Source organism: Ixodes scapularis, unplaced genomic scaffold (assembly GCF_016920785.2).
Source record: "Ixodes scapularis isolate PalLabHiFi unplaced genomic scaffold, ASM1692078v2 PGA_scaffold11__112_contigs__length_91849675, whole genome shotgun sequence".
Taxonomy (NCBI): domain Eukaryota; kingdom Metazoa; phylum Arthropoda; class Arachnida; order Ixodida; family Ixodidae; genus Ixodes; species Ixodes scapularis.
Window position 1 is genome coordinate 15793097 of NW_024609837.1, and position 24731 is coordinate 15817827.

At 46.8% G+C, this 24731-nt stretch overlaps 2 protein-coding genes across 2 annotated transcripts; one reads left to right on the forward strand and one right to left on the reverse strand.

Moving 5' to 3' along the window:
* Positions 1-8721: 8721 nt before the first annotated feature.
* LOC120837963 lies at positions 8722-10152 on the reverse strand. The gene has a single exon (XM_040207630.1). It carries the CDS (start codon positions 10150-10152, stop codon positions 8722-8724), a length of 1431 nt encoding a protein of 476 aa, XP_040063564.1.
* A 12004-nt stretch (positions 10153-22156) lies between these two features.
* On the forward strand, positions 22157-23414 carry LOC115331776 (putative nuclease HARBI1). Its single transcript, XM_029994023.2, has 2 exons — positions 22157-22241; positions 23020-23414. Exons 1-2 carry the CDS (start codon positions 22157-22159, stop codon positions 23412-23414), a joined length of 480 nt encoding a protein of 159 aa, XP_029849883.2.
* The last annotated feature ends 1317 nt before the right edge of the window (positions 23415-24731 follow it).

Below are 24731 nucleotides of genomic sequence, written 5' to 3' on the forward strand. Positions count from 1 at the left end.
TGCTGTCTCTAGTGGTCATGCCTTGCTTACACATTCCATAACTTGGAATAATTGTTTATACAATTACATTTTTGGGGGGAACAACTAATAATTTGATCACTATTGTGATTACTTGGAGTTACTAACCCCATTATTACCGAGGCTTAATTGATATGTTCATTACTTTTTTTGTAATCTCGAATTATTGTCGCGCACTCTAATTTATTTTAGCTGAATGGACGCTTTGTTTAATATTTCTTGTTACTCGACTTATCATTGATACAATTCAGATGATAAAAGCTCTACATGTAGAACTTTTATCAGATAAACGGTGTTATTAATAGGTCAGAATGATTACAACTGCAAGCCAAAAAGTCAACTAAACTTTAAATATCAGTGCGTCAATATTAGCGAGAAATAATTAAAAAGATTAATCATAAATTGCGGTTGTACTGATATAATTTAAATTGTATCAATGATAAGTAGAATAATAACAAAGATAAAAGAAAACGTTCATTCAGCTAAAATAAATTCGAGTGCGCCACAATAACTCGAGATTTCAAAAAGAGCATTCAACATATCAATTAAGCCTCGTTAATAATGGGACTAGTAACCACAATAATGATCGAATTATCAGTTGTCCCCCCAAAAAATCTAATTGTATAAACAATTATTCTAAGTTATTAAATGTGTAAGCAAAACACGAACACGGAAGACAATATATGCATATTTATGTCTTGTGGATTAAATTGACCGGAATTAAACTGGGTAGCGCAAGGATTAAATTGCGTGGCGCTTGGATTAAATGGGTGGCACTTGAATTAAATTGGCCGTCGTTTGGATTAAAATGAGCGGGAAAAACTGTAGTTGGTGACACCAGCTACCACCCTATAATAAAATACGGAGCTATCGCTCATCCAGCCCTTGTCAAACTCGGGTAGATACTTGTCGGTACATAGTAGGAAAGGTCAATAAACTTTTGGCGGCGGTTATAGTTAACCGGCTTTGAACAAACGGGCCCAGAGGCTCTAGAATCAACCCCTCCGTCGTTGTCCCCACAAGCACTGGTCGAGAGTTCCATCTCCACCACGAACTCTCCAGTTTTGCGCAAGTCAACGCGTACAAGAAAACCAGGCCATCGTTACTCTCCCTGAACAACTATTTGGGGGGGAAGGAGTGTTAAGATTTCTATACAAAAGCTAGCGTCACTGTTACCTGCTCGTGCGGTAGAAAATAAAGATGTGGAATGCACGTGCGCTCGTGGCGTGGAGCAGTCGATAACGTCCCTCGAACACCATGGGGCGTGCCTCGTCTCGGTCTTTTATATCACCTCGTAGCAAAAAGTTATACCCTGTTTATCGAGAAGACTTTGTCAAGAATATTGTTCGCTGGCGTAATAGTCAAACTCAGTGGTGCCTTCAGTCGCAAATATGTCTTACGAGCCAACCTTGGCGCACGAACAAAGCTGGGATCCACGAAGGTGCTTGGAATCATGGTGCATCCGGAGCACAGCTAGGCAGTATCGCTATAAAGATGTATCGCGATAGTATCTTAACGATACTTTCGAGTATCTGTATCTCTGTATCGAGGTAGATTTTAAAAATGTATTTGTATGTCAGTAGTCAAATACCTTTACAGTGTTTCGCTTGTTTCACGATACTTTACCAGACTTAGGTACCTCGTTACATATGTTGACGTTTTAAGATAAATTTAAAGAATAAAAGCATGTTTGGTGCTACTTGTTTCGGAATTTATGATATGAACCCGCCCTATGACAAAAACCATCTCAGTCACCAACAATAAAAAAAAAAACTGTGGTTTAAAGAAGGCTACATGCAAGAATAACAAAATCAGCTCCCCTCACAAAGCCCTCCACTCTTTCCAATTTAGCAGAGCGGACGCTGTAAAGGAGTTGGGTGGAAAAAAAGTACGGCCCTTTTGTCCGATCTCCCCACACTATGGGTGACTCGGAAGCTGGTAATACGACAGCTTGAGATGCGCCCTCACGGCAAAACAGGGTTCACTTCGGACCGACGCCTTTTGTCAAGCATGGTACGCAGTCTTTATCGTTCTGTAACTAGGTGGTTCAACGATGGTGACATGTTTTAGAGCACAGCTCTTAGGCGCTCGTTACCATGTTTAGCGGCGTCGGCGTCGGCGTAACCGCGCGCTGCATCATGGTAAATTTTTTCACTAAATTTAGCGGAAAAATTTCTCTGCTAAATTTAGCGGGTGATTTTTACCGCTAAATGTAGCGTTCAAAATTCCCCGCTACATTTAGCGAGGGGAATTTTCGCTAAATTTAGCGGAAAATTTAGCGAAAATTTTCCGCTAAATGGGAGGGCCGAGGGCGAGGAGGAGGGGAGGGTACGAAGAAGGAAGAAGGGCATACCCTCCCCTCCCCCTCCTCAAGAGCTGCGCTCTATTTCGGCATTACAAAAAATTGCAAACGTCTTCATTATTTTTTTTTAGCAGTGCCAATGAAAAATATATATTTCGAGGTAAGGGCGGTGCATAAATTGACGCAAAAAGAGGAGCACAAGCCTAAATTACCATCCGCATTCGCCACGAACTACTCCTTCTCCACGTAGCACCGCTCGGGAACAAATGTATTTCTATAAGTATCTGTATCTATATTCGGGAAAAAGTTTTCGAAGTTTCTACATATGTATCTCAAAGATATCCCGTTGCATAAAAGACAAATGTACCTCGGTATCTGTATTTGGTCCTTAGAACACGTGTATTTTAGTATTTGTATTCCCGAATACTTTTTGGAGTATCTCTGCTCAGCCCTGATCCGGGATGATTCATCGGCTTGTAACTCCAACCGTGGCCAACCATAAGTTTTCCAGTTGGCGTCTCTCTCATTGCTGCCTCTCGGCTTCACTGATGATGTCTCCTGTATGGCAGACTAAACGTCGGATTAAACTGTTATTTGAGTTATGTCAAGCCAGGTGTAGTAGTTTGTTTCATCACAATCACCTTTTGACAGCTTTTAAACCAACGCAAAATTTTCCATTTATCTATACAAAATTCAGATGTAAAAAAGAAAAAAAAATGTTGAATCAAAATTCAATGGATTGTGCAAAAAGCTTCCATATAAATATGTAGGGATTTTCCGATAACGGCGAGCTTTAGAACCAGGATGTGGTATGTACAGCTCATATTTTTTCCCTGGCGATGGGTTGTAAAGACGAGAAAACGAATTATTCTCGGTGTTTGATATTCATTGCGCAGCCTTTTCAGTCCACGCATCCTAGGTTTGAGTCTTTTACGAGCGACTAAACTTATATGTAAAAAGGGTAGGGTTGGATTCTTTCCCGTTTCTTCCGCTTTTATGAGTTCCTGGTCTCTACGATGCAAGGAGGTCATTTCTTTATTTTTGTTTGTAACTTTTACTCTTTTACGGGCGTTCAGGCGCATGAATGTTTGTCGAATTCCAATGCTTCAAACTGAATTTAAATCGAACCAGCTTGTGGACATCAACTACAAAATCTCCCCAAAAAAAAACGCCTAATATATTTAACTGCTCTAGAAAAGAAACCGTTTTTTTTTTTTAACTTTATAAAGATACGAAGATGATCACTGGCGTCAATATTCATTAACGTTGTTAGGACAACGAGTCTGTCAATTTGATTGTCGAACTAGTTTGATCAAAAATACTAGGGCTGGGCGATTGATCAATTAACCTTCGAATTGATCAATAATTCTTTAATCGTGATTAATTGTTTAATTGCTTAATCGGTTGAACTTGAAACAGTATAACGAAGAAAAAAAAAAACACACTTTCCTTTAAGCTTTTTTCTTGTTTGTTTTCTTCCGTATTTTTTCTTATTTCTTTTCATGGCACAAACACTACCTTGTTCGTCTTCAAAGGGCTGGTTCCATCGCGAAGGCCGTGTACAATTTACGAAAAAGCCGATAAGGTTTTCATGGCGTCCGCGAGCGACACATAATAGACACGAATGGCAGTTTAACTTTTACCACAATAATGGCGGCAATAAACCTGTGGTCTGCAGTATTTTATGGGGCACCGTCACTTTCGCAAGTCAACGGTAAACGAGAATATGCTCGTCACTGTACAGTTCTTTTTCAATCTCTTTCAGTGTCGACGGCGAAAAAGATGCAACCAGTCAGAACGAAGCGCCAACACACAAAGACGCCTTGAAGTTCTATACGTTAAGGGACTTTGAAGCCGAGTATGCGCTACGCACAGATTGACTCCATGGGCCCGACTTAGATATAAACGCTTACGCAGCTCTTACATCCGATTCCCACCTCACGTAGCGCTAACGTCTAGAGTGTATAGGCCTCGAATCATCTGATTAGGAGCATCTTCAACTTCTTCCTTCATCAGAAAACAGAAGGCCGCCATTAGTATAGCACATACGCCATTTTTCAAATGATGATGATAGTGATCAAAATGGCCAGACCGAATTCGGCAAAGGTTCAATAGCGCGCGTCTAGAGCAGAGAAGTTGCTCCTCAAGGACAGCAGGTTGCCAGCAGGAGGAGATTCCCCAAGAAGGCAAAGTCCCGCAGCTTCACTTTCACTACTATGCCTACGTATTCCAGTCAGTGGCGTACCTGTCGGGATTTAGGCCTTTCCCTTCGCTGCTTTGGCGACGTCGACCACCCCTCGGAGGCGCTCAAAGCCACATTCAGAAACACCTTCTTCTCATAATTTGTCTGAGGTCGGTGCCTACCGACGTTGCCTCTCCACTCAAAGCAGCAGCAGACTTTCAAGATGGTCCAACCGCGCGCCGTGCCGCTCAATGGCGACGGGCCATGGTGTCGACTGGCTGGCGGTAAAGCTTGAATGTGGTTCTTTACGTACCACAGCCGACGTGAGGAACGACGAACTGCAGTGGCAATCGCAGGGCATCTGTTCCAAAATAATGCCAACCGTTAAAAAAAAAAAAAGAAATGCCTCTTTTGGTTCAACGTCTTTCGAGTGTTTATCTAGTACAACAAGAATGATTTCGAGAAAGTAAGGCGCTCGCTCACGTCAGAGAATACCCAAAAAACTGCTTCCAATACGCCCTCGCCGGTAAAATAATAAGCTGTATCTTTTAACTGTACATAAATCACATGTTTATCCCCAGTTGAAAATTTACATTGCAGTGTATATCATAAAAAAAAACATCAAGGCAAAATGCGCCCCTATGCCTGAAAATTAACGCGATTGATTAATCGTTAAATTAGTCCAATAAAGGGTGCCGATTAATCGGGTTAAATTTTTTAGTAGATCCGCAGCCCTAAAAATACATATATTGTTTGGTTTAATTTTACTAAACATAATTTTATTTCACCATTACGTCATATAGACACTTTGCACACGCGCCAGATTACATCCGCCATTGCTGACCTTTGCTTGTCTTACCGAGATACTGAGCCACTGAAACGGGCATCGTTGAGCCTCCGCAAAGTCCAATGCAGGAGAGAAGAACGCAGTAGTATCTAAAATGGGAATAGCATAGACTGCTATGGGAATGACGAAGTGAAGTGAACGGAATAAGAGGAAGCAAAAAGTGAAGGTCAGTTGTGGCGGCGCCCATTCACTGCTGCTGCAAAGCGCGTATATTTTGTGAGGTTATAAAATCCAGTTCATCACCTAATCCACGACTAAACGAAAGAATAAACTGCATCACGTACTCCAAGAATTAATTAAAGAATAAAAAAAAAACTTAGGGACAAGATATATAATAATGTTGTGCGTATGTTTAATTGCGACTCCAGCAAAACGGACGGCACCAAGCGGGAAAACCGGGAACCAGCCGGAACAGGCCGCTTTACGCCTCTCCGCGTCTGTGGCGGCTTTCGCGGACGCGTGTTGTCGGCGCGGTGGCGAACATTGTAATTTGACGAAGGTCTAAATATTTCTTAAGTTTTCCTGAGTGTTCATTAGTGTGGTGGGGCCTCAGTAGATTGTTTCCTTCCATCACGTGTTTGAAAGCCCTTTCACTCCACAACACACGGTCGCGTGCTTTTAATTTCTTGGATGGGGAGGAATCACAGAAAATCGTTTTGATTTCTTGACTGTCTCGAATCACATTCAAAGGGACGACCACTTGGTAACTGATAAGTGGTTTCTTTATAAGGATGTAGAGCAGTGGACCGAGGACGACAGACAAGGTGTTTCACTGGAGGGAACGCCAGTGTTGCAGTCAAGTGAATGGAAAGGTTCGATAGCTGCTTTTCTTGAGTTTGGTTGTGTTCGACTAGCTTCAAGATTGATCCACCCAAGCCGATGGGTGCATTGGCTATTCATCTTGGCTGCTTTTCGCCGGAAAAGCCTCTGGAAAACGCCGAAGGAGTTGGACTGATTTGACAATTATTTTATTCGGGAAAACCTGCTCGCTGCATACGATTACTGAGAGAAATTGTCTGCTTTCAAAAAGTGGGGATGCGTCTCGCAAAGTTAGAAGCTGTCACGACATTAGGATCTATCGCGACTCCAATATTTATATTATACCCCCGTCGAAGCAAACAGTAATATACGCCAGCATTGCCCAGGTTGTCCGGCCACTTAAAAATACTCATTTTCTCCGTTCAGGATTTGAAGTCAAGTTCAATGCAGAGGGGTTCTGTGTGAATCTCCGATAAAGACTCTCTTCAGTTTGTCTCCGTGCTGCCGGCGATAACCATTTGGCTGAGTTTAAGTAGTATCCCTTTGTATGTCAAATACTTTCATTCAGCAGTTCACTTAATAGCTAGTCACCTAAGCTCATGTTTCAACCCGAAAAATATACTAATATCGCTTTAGTGGGAAAGAGTACGTAATATCATACATAACCCGCATATTCGTCGAAATGACTTATCGATTGCTACTAAAACCTGAATTGAAATACGAGTATCAGCTGCTTAGTGGGGCGCCAGCGGGTTAACATGCTCCTTGGCTCAAGAAGCGCTTGCTTAATTTTCGTAATTTTCCTGCAGCCTGTGTTGTTGACCGAGCAGACGACTGGAGCTGTTTTTTAAACGCGGATCCGCACAAAAGCTCAATTTACGGACAGATAAGTAGCATGGTCGAGGCATGCGAGTTAGCTGAACATTACTCTCGGTGGAAAAATTCTGTAGTCATCGCCGATTTCCTTAGCTGATCCAAACTAATTAGAGTCTATTACCGTCTCTCCGGAGCCTATAGCTTCGGTTTTGAACGAAATCTCCGCAACAAAAGTTTTACATGAAAAGAATAGAAAGCACCGGGAAAACAAGACTATGCTCTGCAAGTTTATGTGCGCCGGCTACACTTAACCGTTGCAATTGAAATACCTATAAAATAGGGCATTACGCCAAATAAAATCTGTTAAATTGAATGCGCCACCCGTTCAGGCGGCCCGGCCAATCCGACGCGACCTGTTCCCAGCTGCCATGTTTGTTTGGTGGTGGCGCCCCCTATAGGTCGCTGGAGCAGCGAATACAGCCGGAAGTTAGTCCGCCTCAATGGGCGTCAGAGGAGCAGTTTAGCTGGTACAACCGCTAGCCTGGGGGCTTTAACGTGCACTACGCAGTAGTGATACACGACCGCACGCCGGTAGGTACGATGCTAATCCAGGTCGAAAGGAGCAGGGGTGAAAATAAACCTTTCCAGAAAATCTCTGCAGACTTTCCAACTAAGGGAATTGGGATGTACGGTTGTGGCGGCTCGAACGCTTCGTATATCCTGGTAGTGGCATCAATTCATTCTTTCTCATTAAAAGCTAAAAAAAAAAGCGAACGGAAAAGAAGGTTGTGAATTACTCTGTTTTGCTTTCCTTGTGCCTTCTCTGCATTCTGAAATCACAAACTGTTAAACCAACGTCAATTTCGTCTTCACTTGTTAGATAATTTCACGTGCCGTATACATCTGAACGTCACAGTGCTTAAAGCGGACGCTGGGGCACCACATATTTCCGGAAAGGTCTATTCCTGGCAATCTTCCTAGGTTCTGGAGCGCGAGCTTTCATCCACGTGCTCCGAGTTGGCGTGCGAAAACCTCTTGACAGGGGTCCACTCAGTTCATCCCAAGATACTTCATCCCAGGACACTTCATCCCAGACACTTTATACCAAAGGTGTTTCATCCCAAGGCGTTTGATCCCAAGATGTTTCATCCCATGAACATTACATGCCAGGATATTTCATACTTTAGAGTGGCTCTGCCACACTTCATCCCCGGATACGTCATCCCAGGAATGTTCATCCCGTTCACTTCATACCAAAGTCATTTCATCCCAAGATGTTTCATTCCAAGACGTTCCATGCCAGTGGCATTAAATACCAAGGCATTTCATACCAGAATAATTCGGGGCACCCACGAGTTGCTGAGCTCGAGCAAGAAGAAATCTCAAGGTCGCATTTCACCGGCTGCAGCACTTAAATAAACGTCACTTTGGGGCGTGCATAGGAGTGCCCACAGACAACTCGGTACTGGACTTCAGCAAAAGTCGGGCCATTCCCACTTAGAGCCCTTTCTTCCCTTTTTGTATTCTTCCCTCTCATTCATTCACTTACTTCAATCCCTATTTGCAGTGCTGCTGCAATGGTCAGATTTACTAATGAAAGCTGTATACTGCAACAAACCGCAATACTGGGGATTGATGTCACTTGAAAACCGACCGAAAGGTATCGTTCCAAGACAGCATTCACCAGAAATATGAAAAATTAATACGTTTATTTTGCAATGACCCACCCATAAGAGCAAAACCTTAACAAGAGGCCAAAGTTCGGGCTAATACGCTCTTCAGAGCACACAATTCTGGCTAATAAACTCGAGAATCGCCAAGTACATAGCACGAGCACGCATTGAGAAAGCTGTCTGCGTCTCTGTTGTTATAGTCATCCAGGATCCGGCATAGACGCTTGTTAGACTGCTCGTACTCCTTCTTCGTGTACAGCGGTGGCTCATGACCCACGTCCAGCTGGATGGCCATCGCGTTCACACGAACTTGTTCAGAGAGAAGCGCATCCAGCAACTTGAATACTGTAGGATGGGATGCACCGATAGAATTTTGGAATACCCGGTGCCAGCTTTCAACGCTATTGTTGGTTCTGGGAAGGCTGACCTCTGTCACGCGCTTGCAATTCCACATAGATATTGGGAACCTTGGGTCCTTGTGGGGTCGACCGACCCAGGTATTCTCAAAGTAGTCTAGGAACTCTTGGTGCTGTTCCGTGCGTCCAAACAAGTCCAGCAGCTGTCTTGCGAGCATGCGATATCTGTCGCAGACGTCGAAAACATCGCAGAAGCACAGTGCGATGAATTTCTTCACGATGAGGTGGTAGCTGGAATCATCAATGAATCGCGTGTGCATGCCCAGCTCTTGAATTCGGCGCCAGATGCTTTGCGCGAAATGAAATAAGCATCCATGCACATCGACGTCAGGAATGCATTCCCGAAAAGCATTCTCTTCAGACTTTTCGAAGTCCATGACTACTGTCTGCACCTGTCGTGGGCTTGAAGTGGCATCGTCAATAGCCTCAAGTAGCATGCGCGTTGCTCTTTTGTACGTCGCTTCGCGCTTGTTCGGCAAGAGACAGTATACAAGGGGAAGCACCCTTCCTTTGTAGAGGCCATGAACAACCCAAAGCTGGTAAAACATCTCTGGTGCTACTTTAAATGTACCGTCACACAACCAGGTTTCGCAAGTGTTTAAACGGCACAGGTCCGTGTTACAGGCGAAAATCATTATTCTTTCCGAGTCACTACAGCCTGTGTCCCCTGCGAGAAATACTTCGGGTGACGCTGTTCTTGTCATGCGCAGGTGTTCAGGTACAATTATGTCGTCGATTCGGTGGGGAACTTGAGCTGCGCCATGGGCTTCGCGTCGAACTCTGTTCACCTTCCTTTCCAGTGATGACAGCTTGGGGAGCTTCGCGATAGTCGCCGGTCTTGCCCCTTGTAGGCAGGCGGTGACGACGTTCCGAGGGGTGTCGTGGGAACGCTTGGCTGCAGTTTTGATCTCATCTTGTAAACGCGCCGCAGCGACATTTTCCGGACTCGGTAGATGGCAAGTATGGCCTTGTGTAACAGTGGTCGTCTCACCTGCAGTAACAGCTCGTCCCCGGCAACCCTCCTGGAATTTCTCGCATCTCCATGCCGTCTTCTCGTCGTTGGTCCTGTGCTTGGTGTACATGTAACCTTCGAAGCAGAGCTTCGGCGATCCTCGACGAGAAGCCACAAAGGTGGCCATGTTCTACAAACAAACTCGATGACAATTAATGAGTCGGGCCGGCTGGACTGTTCGACTGATGGAAGCTCGATGCCAAGTGGAGGACGGTCTTACGTGGCACGGGTGACAATAGAAGAAAGACGAAGTGCATGTGTCGGCTCCGCGCGTGCGAAACCGATTTTATAACTTCTTCTTTTAGGCAGAACACTTTGTGGTATAAAATATCCAGGTATGAAATGTCCTTGGTATGAAGAGTCTTGGGATGAGACGTCTCGGGATAGAACGTTTCTGGTATGAAGTGTCCGGGATAAACAGTCCTGGGATGAACTGACCTGGGATGAAGTGAGTAGCCCTTGAATCGGCTGAACCGTGTGGACTATTCTGGTATCAAATGTCGTGGTATGAATTGTCCATGGGATGAACTGTCTTGGGGTGAAACATCCTGGGATGAAATGACTTTGGTATGATGTGTCTGGGATGAACTGTGCTGGGATGAAGCGACTTGGGGTGAAGTGTGGTAGAGCCCTCTTGACAACAACGTTTCTTTCTTCTTTTTTTACAGGCATTGCCAACTATTGTTGTGGATACGCTGAATACAGGTGTCACCAGCGGGTGCTCCGCCGCCATTCGCCTCCAAGGGCTGCTCATTCCGGTGCTGAGCCGCCATTTGCTCGTTCCAAGGGGTGCTCAAGAAACGAGCCTCGTGCACTCTAGTCTGCGCTGACCCACTCGGCCACCGATCCCACAAGGGACAAGGACAGACAGCACAGTTTTTTCAACTATACTCGGGGACAACTTTTTCTGGCATTTCCGAAGACGTGAAGGCCCTCGCGAGCACAGCTGTAACGGACTGCTCAATGTGCGCTAGCGCACGGGCACCCACAACTTAAGCTTCGTTGCCAAAAAAAAAAAAAAAGTTGTCCTCAAATATACAAATTTTTACTGTTTATAAAAATCACAGTACGCACTTGCTAAATCCCAGAGCAGCCAGCGCCCTCTCGCCGTTGCGGCCAGCCAGAAATTCCACGTGCATAACACACAAACACAGCAATGACCGAGGCGTCGTACGCCTTTATGGAAATGTGTAAAGCAGGGGTCTCCAGCACGTGGCTCGCGGGCCGCATGCAGCCCGCAAGCATCCCGTAGATGCGAGCCCCCGTTCCTATGCATTGAGGGCTATGTGCGCTGTAAATCCTATTTTACATCGTCGATTCATTGCCACTTCAAAAGGAGCTTTTTTCATATAACATGTTCACAAATTTTGCACTATTTTTTTCTCTTTTGAGCTGAGTATAGCTCCCTCTACGTATTTGCTTCTCGGCCCTTCCTGGAGTAAATCGACCGGAACGACAATACCAGTACTAGGCTACAAGCGCGAGCTCTTTGCTGAGGGAGGCCCCTCGGCTGCACAAACTCTCGCTTAGCAAGAGCGACTGCCAAAGATAAAGATATGAAGCTCGGGTATCTGACCGTCAAAAAATTCCTTTAAAATACGAGCACTTCATAGTATACCAATTGTCAGCGAAGCCAAAACTGCTGTATGAAGAGATATTCTTCCCTATGCCTGTTGAGCAAAGTAAACTGTGCCACAGGGCAACGACATTGTGCTAGCTCTCGTTCTATTGAAAATTTCCAGCACGTTGGCGTTTTAAATTCGGTTATCACATCAAGTGTGGGCCCGTAGTTGTATATTCAAATCAAAACTTAAGGTGTTACTGGCAGAACAGCTTGCATACAAAAAGTAGAGGGCACAAGATTTTTTCTCTAGAAAATCTCTCGTCTTTGGGAGAGTCAGCTCCTTTACAACGTCAAGCAGCCTTGATCTTATTTTGTTGTCCCAATATAACAAAATATATCCCCCCTCCCTAGTTCGGTCCGACCTTTTATGGGTGGGCTAGAAGGGGGAAAAAAGGGGGGGGGGGGGTGAGCCATCGATAAGCAGGTAGCAGCGCCATCCTGAACTACATGGAATAGAAAGTGAAAGAAGTAGTACATCGACAGGCTTCGCAAGCCCACCATAGCTCCACTGCAGCGTCGAGCTCAATGTGCCGTGCCCGATTTCGTTAGAGCAAATAAGCGGTCACAAAAACACTGTAGCATCCCAGGTTGAAAGACATGGATATGCATTCTCGAGATCTGCAGGCAGAAAGGCAACGCTGTTTGTTGTCCCTAAAAAAAAAAAAAAAAAAAAAAAAAAAAAACTCGAAATATTCCGAACATGGGAGCGGGCTTTATTTTGCACCGACAAATGCTTAGAAACAAGGTCAACAGTACACGAGCTGCATTTTTAGGAAAAATTCATTGTGCGGAACTTCACGATTGTGACAAACGGTGAAGTCATTTTGTCAATTTCTTCTACCTAAGTGTTCCCAGTGCGGCAGGGTGCCGTTGTGGCGCTGCTGCGAGCCTATCGATGCTAACGCTGCATTTAGGCCGGTTCAGACACTTGCGTTGGAGTCCGTTTGACTGCGTTGCGTCGAGAACCGAAAGCGAGTCATGCGAAGTTCATCAAAAACTGCGTGTCGCTCGAACGCAACTGCCGACGCAGAGAACTCGGAGAAGGAAAAAGCCCCTTGATGCCGATATACTACCGACACGGGAACACGCATATGCGCTATATGCTGGGACTCGAAACGCCGCCTATAGGCAAACGGAGCTTCCTAATGACATCTGAAACGGCCAAGAAATGGGGTTGCACGAGATCGTGAGAAACACCGACGCTGGGACATCCGAGGGATCCTGCGCGGGTAATCAATCCTCTTTATCTGTGGAATCAGTCTGCCAGATTACTGTCGCTGAGGTAGTGAAGACATATGGCGACAGCGCTGGTGCACGCTTCATTTGAAGCAAGATGGAGCGATTATATGCGCGGTGGGAGCGGTTTCGGAGCGTTTTTGCGCTCTCAGGCTTTGTGCGTCCCTCCAGTCAGGCAATCTAGATTTGAGTTATGTTTTTCGGCGTCGCCGAGCAGGACGCCATGCCGGGTCCTGGGGTATTTAAACGTCCTTGTTTCTGTTTGTTGCTCTATAGTGGGACTTGGATAAAATGAACTAGAAACATTGAGCAGTGGAAAAAGCGGCGGCTTGCGCGTGAGACACATCGTGTTGAACCTAGCATGGTGGCGCTAGCGCTCTTTTTCCAGGCGCCAGATTGTACACCCCAAGAATGTACATCTTGCATGTAGGTATCAACAGTTTGATACAGTTGCTGCAATGACAACGTCCGGAGGACATTGTAGTGCTGTAGGAGAGAGGTGTAGCTCCACAATCGCTGCCTTGGAGGTCTACTCGGTACCAGAAACTGCTAGCAGAGGCAAGGAATCCCGGCTATGGTGCTAAAAAAAACTCCTAAAAATGATTTGGCAGTTTAGGAAAGGGTGAAAAACATGGGCCTTAGTACAGCGGTCGGAGCATCCATTTAGTGACAGGCTGCTTAACGTTGGTAGCAAGGTTTCTTTTTTTTTTTTTAGGCAGATGAGGGGGCGATTATGACATGATAGAATGTCAATAAGTTCGTGCGTGGGATGAAATCGTAGGCTCTACACAGCAAGGAACACAACAGGAAGCAACGGCGCAGTTTATTGGCATAAAATCGGTACAGAAAAAGACCCCGTGGTCGCCACACGGAAAAGTGAATCACGCGTTGCAACCCATCCCACAATGTACAGGATGTCACAAAAGAAAATTTACAGAGTTTCTATTTCCGCAAAAATAAACTAGGCATAGCCGAACGCTCATTCTCCGCCCAAAGGTAGCGCTAGAGGTCACAACCAGATGCCAAAGTTTCAGCCCGATCCGATAACTTAAGCAAAAGTTATAAGTGATTTTCTGAAAATTTCAATGGGAAAACGGCGGCCGATGGAGTTTTTGAATACACAGGGCTCTATGGGGCACCAGAAACCGAAAACGGGCAAAAATGGTCTCTATTTTCCCATTGAAATTTTCAGAAAATCACTTATAACATTTGATTAAGTTATCGGATCGGGCTGAAACTTTGGCATCGTGTTGTGACCTCTAGCGCTACCTTTGGGCGGAGAATGAGCGTTCTGCGATGCCTAGTTTATTTTTGCAGAAATAAAAACCCTGTAAATTTTATTTTGTGACACCCTGTATAAGGAAGTGGGTACCCTCGCAGCGACGAATCCTGCAGGAACCGGGGGGCAGTACATCAACTGGGTTAAGTTATCGGATCGGGCTGAAACTTTGGCATCGTGTTGTGACCTCTAGCGCTACCTTTGGGCGGAGAATGAGCGTTCTGCGATGCCTAGTTTATTTTTGCAGAAATAAAAACCCTGTAAATTTTATTTTGTGACACCCTGTATAAGGAAGTGGGTACCCTCGCAGCGACGAATCCTGCAGGAACCGGGGGGCAGTACATCAACTGGGTGTGAAAAACAGGCTAACCAGGCCACAGCGCAGGGGATCGACAGGCAGGATTATCCCTCTTACAGGGAATGGCGCGAGCCGCCGAGTGTAGAAAATCCTGTGTACCCCGTACCACAGTGAGTTTATCCGGGGCAAATACAACACGCAATAATGAGGCCGGCCGTAGATGGACCTCCTCATGCGTACTTTCGTCGATGGAGCAGGGCCATCCAAGGATGGCTCAGTAATCTGGTGGCAGAGACGGTGCGGCAGCAACTGCCTCAATGCACATCCAACGCAGCTACGAAAACGGCGAAATAAAAACAAGAAGAAAGAGCTGAAAACGAAGGAAGCAACGAAAGCCTATCACAGTGTAGCAGGGGTTTCTCAACTAGAAGGTGCAAAACAGGAGCAGATGTGGAATGAACAATTTTAATCAGCTTGAGGCTGAGGACATGACCATATTCGGAGTGGCCGAAACGCACTTTACAGGACCTAGAGGAGCCCTGGGGTGCAACTGGGTTGGCATTGGACTGGATGCAATCGTTAAGGGGAACAACGAAGAGGTAGTGAAGGTGTGCTTGTATGGCGGTGCACGTCAGTGTGGCACAGGATGCTCATGGAGTGCCAAGATGGCAAGATCACATCCGGGTGGAGGAATATTTATAGCAATAGCCGGTGGCTGCGTGCACTGTTTACCTACCCTTGCAAATAAAACCCCTGGATGTATTTTCGTTCGTCTTCCAAGGAGCGTGTAATGCGCCACACTCTTAGGAAAAAGGGTCAGTATAGTCCTCCCTAAAGGAAGGAACGCTCTGAACACATATGTTCCTTCAGAAAGGGAGAAACTTTCGTCCATAAAGCAGGGGAGCAAAAGTTCCTCCGTCGCCTGCATCTCATTATGGCGGCCCCGAATCGAGCAAATCGAGCTCAATAAGGCTTAACGAGAATACTAATTCTATTGTAGAGAGCGAGAGGAACAGCAAATAAACACGTAACACGAGCTTTCCGCGAACTGTATTTATTTCCGAAGCCGGCTTCCCCCTGTAGGTAAAGAAACACGTTTCGAAAGCATGCAGTCACTCAGTCTTCTCGTCGTCAGCACTGCGATGTTAAGCGGAGACAACCGGCACCCAGTTCGCGCAGTTTATGTCTTACCTTTGCTATTCCTCGAGCCACAATTCCTTCGCCAACCGTTGCGTCAACAGCACACCACAGAGGAGTGGTGAACCGTTCGCCCGTAAAAATCAAAAGCCACTCTAAAAAAAAAGCAAATTCGAAGCAGCCTTTTGGCTCATTTAGGCACGGTAACACGAAATTATGGCGTAGCCGCATAGCATAAAAGGAGGTTAATCGCTTGCCACCATATGGCAGGGTCAAGCAGAGTAATCGCAAGTAGATAGGCTAGGTGGCGCTAGGTACCGCCCAATTCATGTTCTGCAAAAAATATATTTATTTTCTCACGCCACCAGTGCGCTTCGGGATCTTCCTTAACCTCATTATACACAGATGTAGACACAGACACAACATACATTGAGCGCATACACATGCATCGCAGATACAAACATCAATACAACAGCACACTAGCCCGATCACTGCCCCCTAGATCTGCGTTTCCGTCTTTTATACTAGTCGTTTTGAACGTACGGAATTTCTCGGTGACTCCCTAAGCAATAAAAAATATTCCCTGCACGTTGATTTTTCTCCAGCAATGTCATACATCTGAGAGTATTTTTAATGGCTCAGGGGATGAATTTCTTATTAAAAAGCAAATGCTCGATCATGCCGTAATTATTTGAAAACCACTAAATCGAGCCGCTCCAATGCGGTTCCAAGCCATGAGTTTGTTTCCCCGCACGGCACTTCGTAGCCAGTATTTCTATTGTAGTTTGTTTTTCTATTTGTGCTGTTCGCGCACAGCTGCAGTTGCCGTCATGAATTAATCCCTATAGAGCGGATATTCACTCAGCTGGAAGGGATGCTTAACGGGCAGAGAAATCGCTTTTCGATCAACTTGAATGCAGTCGAAGTCGCGACTTGCGGCAGGTGTTAGGTGTATGGAGCTACGCCGTGGCGAGCTCGAAAACTTCTAGCGCTCATCCCAGCGCGCCACTTGGAGGGCAGTTTCTCTAAGAACCATAGTATGCTTAAACAGCAAAATAAAGGATAGCTTCTTTTTTTTTTCATTTTACCTGTTTTTTAATGCTGAAATTCCATTGTAAATATACGTACTTTCCGTCGCAATTTCGTACTGTTCAGTCTTTTCCCCAGAGCTCAATCGCTGTCGTGGACCGACAGTCGCATTGGCCACTGTACGAGAGGAGCTTACTGTTCAGACCAGCGTTCCGACATGAATATCCGCACGTCGATCGATTGCACCTAATCCCTCAAGTGGCCACCATGCCCATTACATTCAGCCCTTACTTGACCTCCCACCCGCTTCCATCGCTTCTGATCCCCGGTCCGACTTCATAGCCCAGAAAAACCTCCCCAAACGGGACACACGCGCTTTAATTCCTCAGTGTGTCTGCTCCCTTCCTCGTAACCTTTTCCGGGTGGAGAACGTTTCTCTTCGGAGGCTTCGGACTGGGGCGGCCCTAACACCTTCCGCTATCTGGACCATGGGACACACACCTGTCGACCCGGGAACCTGCCCTAAGTGCCCGGTCCCTGTGCCTACCGTGGATACTCATCATCTGCTGTGGCTCTGCTCCTGAACCAAGACCACCCATGAGAAGATACTCAGCGAGGCCGGACTGAAGGGTCACCCACACGATAACTACACCCAATGGGTGAATGACGACAAGTACCAGAAGTCGCTCCTGTAGTTCCTGCACGACGCTGGACTGCACTCCTTTCTTTGAATCCCCCCATATTAAACCGTGTAACACATTTTATGAACAAAAAAAAATCTCCAGTTTGTCGAGGAGTTTGCAGTAAGGCTGACGAAACCGCTGAACATATTCGCAACTTTCACGACCTATAGGGGGCGCGCTGGCGCCTATCAAAATGGCTGCCACTAGTGCCACTAAATAAGCTACGCTTCAGAGTAACGACACTTGGCCATATTGTGTCTTAAAATCATGGTTGCCAGTTATCTGAAGCTTTATCTGAAATCACAGGAAACGCTTTTCCACCCTTCACAAATGTTTAAACAAATCGTGACAGAGCAAAATAATAATGCGTGACCTTCCTAACACGAAAGCTAATGCTGAGGAAGTCGCACTTTTGAATCATGATGATCGGCAGTTGCGTCTGCTCTGCATACGAGCCAAAATGGCGGCGTCCACAACAATGCCGGGGAACGGAGTGCCGATACTCTAAGCGCAGCTCATTTAGTGGCTCTAGCTGCCACCTGAATGATCGTTGTAGAACACCAGTACGAGGCGAGGTCTGCGACGCGTAAATAATTCTAGTTTTGCTTTATGTGAGCATTTATTAAAGACTTACTTTATTTTTTACGTCAGGGAAGTCTAGACAAGCCCCTTTAATGTGAAGCCGATCATCCAGGAGCTGTAGGGAGCGCGATTCTCACACCGCGGTACCACCATCGCTGAGAGTTGCGAATTGTACTGTCGTGCGCCGGCCTGTACCCAACAGAGCCAGCAGTCTGGAGAGACATTTATTGAGCCTGCGCTAGCAGCAGCACTCGGCTTTTGGAATACTCTAGGCGCAGATTCTACGCCAATCACCAACAAAATGTGGTGGGGAGTGGTGGAAACCACCAAGAGAAGGTTAAAATATCGGGAATTGTTTGCGCAGCAAAAAGGCTAGAAAAACACCACAGGCTAGGTCCCCTCCACGAGACCACCCGATTTAAAAAAGAAACAGCCGCAAATTATCATCATCAATCATCACCATTGAACACCCTCGCCTAACTCGCATAAGACAGCCTCCAGGTGCGAGCATGTGCCAAGCATTCTCGTTTTTTTTCTCTCCATTATAAACGCTTTGCAGCAGCTGTACATGAGCGCGGCCATAACCGACCTTTCATTTATGCTCCTTGTTATTCCACTTACTTCATTTCATCATAACCACAGCAGGGCAGGTTATTGCAATTGTAGATTTGACTGTGTCTTCCTCCCCAGCATAGGTCTTTGTGCAGGCTTGTCAACGCCCGCTTTAGTGTCTCGGTATCTCGGTAAGACAAGAAAAGGTCAGCAATGGCGGCTAAAATCCGGCTCGTGTGGAGAGCGTCTTTAGCGGACACAGCATGGAAGCAGGGCACAGCTCGAGCAGCACAAGCTCCTCGGGATCACACGCAGCATTCATCACCCTTGACTTCAGACGGTCGATGACGCACTTCCACTGCTTTTTCGACAACTTCTATTGGTGACGTGAGCGACCAAAAGCGTCGCATTTGTCGGCCTGCCACGATTGGCCAAATGCTGAAAATGACGTCAGCAAAATATTTGAAAAAAAGTATGTTGTGTGTATGTTTATACAGTCTGAAGTTAGTCTGCCTCGACGGGTGACTTGTCTCTCAGCTGTAGATGAGCAATTCAGTCAGTGCGGTACAACCCTAGCCTGAGGTCTCTAACGTGCACCGCGCAGTAGCGATACACGACCGCACGTCGGCATGATGCTCATCCAAGCCGAAACGGGTAGGGGTGGTGATTGAGCCCCGGATCCCTGGATTCTGCAGCGCGAGCTTTAGCTCTACGTGCTCGGAGCTGGTGTGCGCTAGCCCACCCGGCCACGCATCGACGGAAATAAGAGTAACGTAAGGACTTTAATTTTGACGGAGTTGGCAGTGTTGGTTTCAGAGCGCAATGATTTCAAGCTTTCACCGTGCTAATAGACCGATCTCACAGCTAGTTTGAGTTAAAGCCCCTCGATATGTTTTCGTTTGTCTGTGCAAGTAGCGCCAAATGCGCGAGCGCACGTGGCCCAGGTCTCGAGCGGCCCTTGGAAGCAAATGGCGGCGCAGCACTGAAATGAGCGGCCCTTGGAAGCGAATGGCGGCGGAGCACCCGCTCGTGGCACGTGTCTTGCGCATTTCCACAACAATGGTTGGCGGTACTTGTGAAAACACTTTTATCAAGGGGCTTTAGTTTGAGTACGCCACCGCTGCCGCCATGCATCGCAAGAGCTGTAGTCTTTCTGCACGCGCGGCAACCCTGCTGGAGGTCTGCGCGAGCAGAGCACGAGGCGGCATGACCTATCTCGTGAACTGGCGTCTGCCTCCTACGAACTACAGTTATGGCAGCGTCACGCAAGCGTGGAACGCTTCGTGAGATCGGTTTATTACAAATACCATCGAACGTGTTGTTCGCGAGGGAATGACGTAACGACAGGAAACAATAGGAGGTCGCCACCAAACCACGAAACATTTCCCTTTCAATCGGTCCCATACCTAAACGGGCCGCGGAGAGAAACTAGGACAGGCCGCCATGTTTCGGTCACTAGCAGACGACACTCGCCACAACGCTGTTGCTGCCGGCATTTCACGATCGCCGATGTGTGCTATCGGCTGCCCACTCCTAAAGGCAGAAAAGAGTTAGATATGCTAAGCCAGGGCCTGCACATGCTGAGGAAGCGGGTCAGCTCTATAGCTGGACTCAAATGAGACAAGAACCTGCGATGCTTATGTTCATGAAAGTGATGACATAACAGAAGTGGAAACACTGCGAACATTCCACGCGTACTAGGAGGTTTCGTCTGCTGCCTACAACATAGCAAGATGATCACAGCATGTTCTCATTTTGCTCTCCCTGTGATTGACGCCAGGCGGGCGAGGTCCGAAGCGGACATCGTTGGCAGTCGCGTCAAGTCGCTTCTCCATCACGTTTTGAGGTAGGCGGCGTCGCTCATGAAAAAGAAGAGAACTACGTGTGGCGAAATACCATAAAATGATGACGCACGACGTTCCGACCTCATCGTGGAGGAAGCTGACCGAAACATGACGATTTGCTATCCCATGATGCTGTTAAAATTAAAACTGACAAAAAGCCTACTGTCGGGGAGGGGGGAGGGGGCGCACTTGTGAAAGGGGTCTATACTCTGTTTCATACTTAGTGTACAACACTGCCAAAGCTGCTCTCGCGAGCCTGGGGTTTGAACTCGCAGATTATTTGCATGCGTTCTCGTAACACGAAATCATCCATGAAGCCACGCGCTCCCGCCAGTAGCCTTGACAGCGTTGTTTACTAAGTATGGAACGGAGTATCGTTCTAGTTCACGGTAACTCGGGTGTGAGACGGAGATATCGCAGGGGGTATCAGTGGCTGAGTGGGATTAGCGGAGAGATGTTTCGGTGGCACCTTCGTTCGGTTCCCTTTCGTGGCGTCATTACATTGTGAACAAGTTCGATGGTGTTTGTAATGGGCATGGTGGAAGCCTGAAATCACAGCACACTCAAAGCAACACTGCCAACACCGTGAAAATTGAAGTTCTTACATTCCTCTTATTTCCATCGATGAGACATCCTTTCCTGACGTCATAGTCAGCATTCGGCCAATTGTGGTGGGCCGACCACAGCGACACTTTCTATCGCTCACGTCGCCAATAGCGCACACCAGCTCGGAGCACGTGGACCGAAAGCTCGTGCTCAGAACCCAGGGATCTCGGGTTCAATCACCACCCCTGCCAATCCCCTGTCCGTTTAATGTGGCTGAGCATCGTACCGGTGTGCCACGATAATAGACACTTTTAGTTGGGCGTACGCAGGAAGCTTGCGTAGGCAACCTTCGGTGCGTTGCGTACGCAGCAAGTGGCGCGTCCACGACACTTTTAGTTGGACGGGTTTGACGTGCGTTAGTGTTCTTCCAACTGGATATATAAAACAAACCCGCAGATGCTTTATGGTGTATTTTAGCGCCATCTAGCGCTAGAGAAAAGAACTGTTTTTTTCAATCTTTCAAGTATTGACCGAAAGTAGCCAAGCCAAGCCGTAGGCTTAGCCGGTTCCTTCGTTCTGTTGTATGGTGATTTATCGCAATGCCGGCAATGCCTCGAAGAAGTATCTTATCAAACCCCCAAGTTGCCTCCATGCTGACGTGGGCGGAGATCGACGATCTTGTGACGCTAAACGTGCAACCGCAGTTACGCAGCTATTTCACGCTGGACGAGTTGGAATACAAGATGAGGTGCAGCAGGGAGTCCGAACTCCTCAGGTACCGCTCTCGGCACGGTTCGCTGGACATCGGCAACGGGGAAGCCACGCTTTTCAAGCAGCAATTTAGATTCGAAAAGCTGGATTTTGATGAGCTCTCCAGTGCTCTCCTGATTCCGCAGACTATCACTACTGCGCAAGGTGTAAGGATAACTGGGAAGGAAGCACTGTGTTTGACGCTGCGTAGGCTTGCCTACCCGAACCGTTGGTGCGACCTCGAGCAGATTTTTGGACGGCATTCGTCAGTAATGTCGAGTGCTGTCAGCAAGCTAATAAGTCACGTCATAACCACCTTCGGACACCTCATCGACGACTGCAATATGCACAAGTGGCTTTCACCAGCTACGCTTGGGAGGTTTGCAACGGTAAGTGAAATATGAATATGCTATTCATGGTCTTCATATCCTGCCATCCTTTTTCGCAGGCTGTTCATGACAAAGGTGGTGCCCTGCCCAACTGTTGGGCTTTTATCGATGGGACCGCTCGCCCCATATGCCGACCCGAAAGGAACCAAAAACTGTACTTTTCGGGTCATAAGAGAACTCATATGGTGAAGTACCAATCCGTCATGTGCCCGAACGGCATTGTGTGCCAGCTGGACGGGCATTACCCAGGGAGCTACCATGACGCGAGTGAGTATATTTTGTTGCCAAGCTTTTTCTAATAGTTGGCTCTTAGGTCTTCTTCGCTGCATACGAGAAGCACAGCCAGAAGCCTAAAATATTAGTTTGTCACTGCAAAATTCAGGGCTCGACCATGATTTCAAAATGTTTGTGACTTTCCCTCGCTGTTTGGTGTGATCACTGTTGACCCTCTGCACTATCTACCCGTTTGAAATGGGAGCCCCGGTTGGTGGAGGAAAGGCAAGAACCGACCCCCTTCACCTTCTCCCCTTCAGGGGCCCTGTTTGGAGATGGGGATGCCATCCGGCACATTGCCACCTTGCCATCTTGCCACCTTGCCACCTTGCCGGTCTGAGCGAGGCCTGGCACTTCATGTTCCCCATCAGGCGGACCTAACTCTGGAGCAATTCGCAGGGGAACAAAAAAAAAAAAAACTTGGTGCCCCCCCCTTCTTCTGTGCACCCTTTTTTTTATTATACTGAGCAAGCACTCTCCCTGCCCCCCATTGAGCTTAGCAGAAGTGCCCATGGAGGGGCAGGGGACTCCCAAACTCCCTGAAGCCGAGGCGCCTAGAATAGAGAAAGCCTTTCAGGATGTTGTTCGCGACGCGTCCTGTGAACATGTATTATCACGAGTTCACTCTGAATTCAGTGAACATAAATGAGTCGCACAACCAAAGATGCTCCGTTAGTGCAGACCCTACCATATCAATTGGAATGATTGCCAGCATTGCAACTTAACGTTATTGAAATATATTGGCTAAAAGTTGGTTCTTCTTTTCATGCAGGAATATTCCGAGAGAGTGGATTGTACTCTAAGCTGGAGAAGCTCGTCAACAATGAAGATTTCGACATTTACGGCGATCCGGCATATCCGCTGCGACCACTCCTAATGAAGCCATATGGCGGCTGCCGTAAGACGCCTGAGCAGGAAGCATTTAACTTTAGTATGAGCAGGGTCCGGCAAGCCGTTGAGTGGGGATTTGGAAAGGTGGTGGCCGAATTTGCCTTCCTCGACTTTAAAAAGAACCAGAAACTTTTATGGCAGCAGGTAGAGGAGATGTACAAAGTGGGCACAATCTTCACCAACTGCCACACCATCATCTATGGAAGCCAGGTGTCGACCTATTTCGGCCTGGACCCACCTCCTCTGCGGGAGTACCTGGAGCCACACATTGTTTAATCAACTGTCCGTAGATTAAAAGAAAAGAATGTGTTATTGCCATTCATACAATTTAAAAGCCAAACAATGTGTTGTCCGTGCAGGCTACTTGTTGATCTTTGACAGTAGGCTCTCAATGAGAAGTATGAAAGCCTGGCTTTCTTCCACCCGTGCTTTGTGCTCTTCTTGCCTTTCTTCTGCTCGCTCCCTGCGGTCCTTTTCCCTCTCACGGGATTCCATAAGTGCCCGCTCCCTTTCCCAAGCCAGCCGGCTCTCTTCGAGGGCAAGCCGGCGTAACTCCACTTCTGTTTCTTTTTCTTTCATTAGCATTTCATGCGTCATGCGCTTCATCATGAAGTCATAATCAGCCTGCTGTTCCTGTCTCCGTTTTCCTGTAAAAGAAGGCATTACATTTTCAAAGGATAGATAAAATATGTAAATATAGCAATTCATGTAGAAGTCAGGAATAGCTTAGCATACAAAATATAAGCATAGTGTTAAGACATTCCTCAACTTAATACTAATTCCATTGGGCATGGCTCGCATGTACTTTACTGCAAAGATACAAAAGCCGGTAGGTTCCAGCCTATAAAGTCTGAGCTTGAGGTTATACCAGTGGCAAAGGAGAACTTCATTTCGGGGGACGAGGGGGCTAAAAATGGTGAGGGAAAAGGGGAGAGAAACCAATTCTTTTAACAACCTTTCTTGTAATTTCTCATAGCAAACTACAGACCATCAAAGAAGTTTTTAAAGTGGTGTGAGTACTGTATATGAAAAGCAAGCAGAGCCACCGTTCAAATTCACAGGGTACATGACATGAAGGAAATTATAGAACCGACTAAAAAAAGCAAGCAGCAGAGACATCAAGTATGCCTGGCCAATACACATAACTAGAATTTACGGAGTATCAAAACACCAATGTTAAATTTATTGTTGAGCTTCAGCGCTCTTCCAGCAAACTGGTGAAGGTAACTGCAACAGCCGTTAGCTCTTGGAATCGAGCCTCATCAAGAAAAATGTTTGTAGTGTGCACTACAGGAGAGAGGCTATAGCCCTCTATTCATACATTTTTTATTAATGCACTGTCGTTTTGATGCTTCCTGCCTCAATGACGCACGGTGCCAACACCCTGCTCTTGGCACACAGTTTGCGAACAACTTACCCCCCACTGGATGACCCTGGGATACTTCCAATTGAGGGTCAGCCCTTGGCTGGCCGTTGCTGGCTGCAGGCGTCTCGGCGACAGGCGGTTGAATGGCAAGACTGCACGGCGGCGTGCTCGGTGCCTGCTCCGCGTCGTCCACAGGCGTCGAAAACATGGCATTGAAGATTTCGGTT

Bases quoted from the DNA above. Each gene is read 5' to 3' on its own strand.
- LOC115331776 (XM_029994023.2), top strand. From the start codon at position 22,157: ATGGTGAAGTACCAATCCGTCATGTGCCCGAACGGCATTGTGTGCCAG. The intron at 22,242-23,019 runs GTGAGTATATTT...CTTTTCATGCAG, and splicing joins AGGGAGCTACCATGACGCGA to GAATATTCCGAGAGAGTGGA.
- LOC120837963 (XM_040207630.1), bottom strand. From the start codon at position 10,152: ATGGCCACCTTTGTGGCTTCTCGTCGAGGATCGCCGAAGCTCTGCTTC.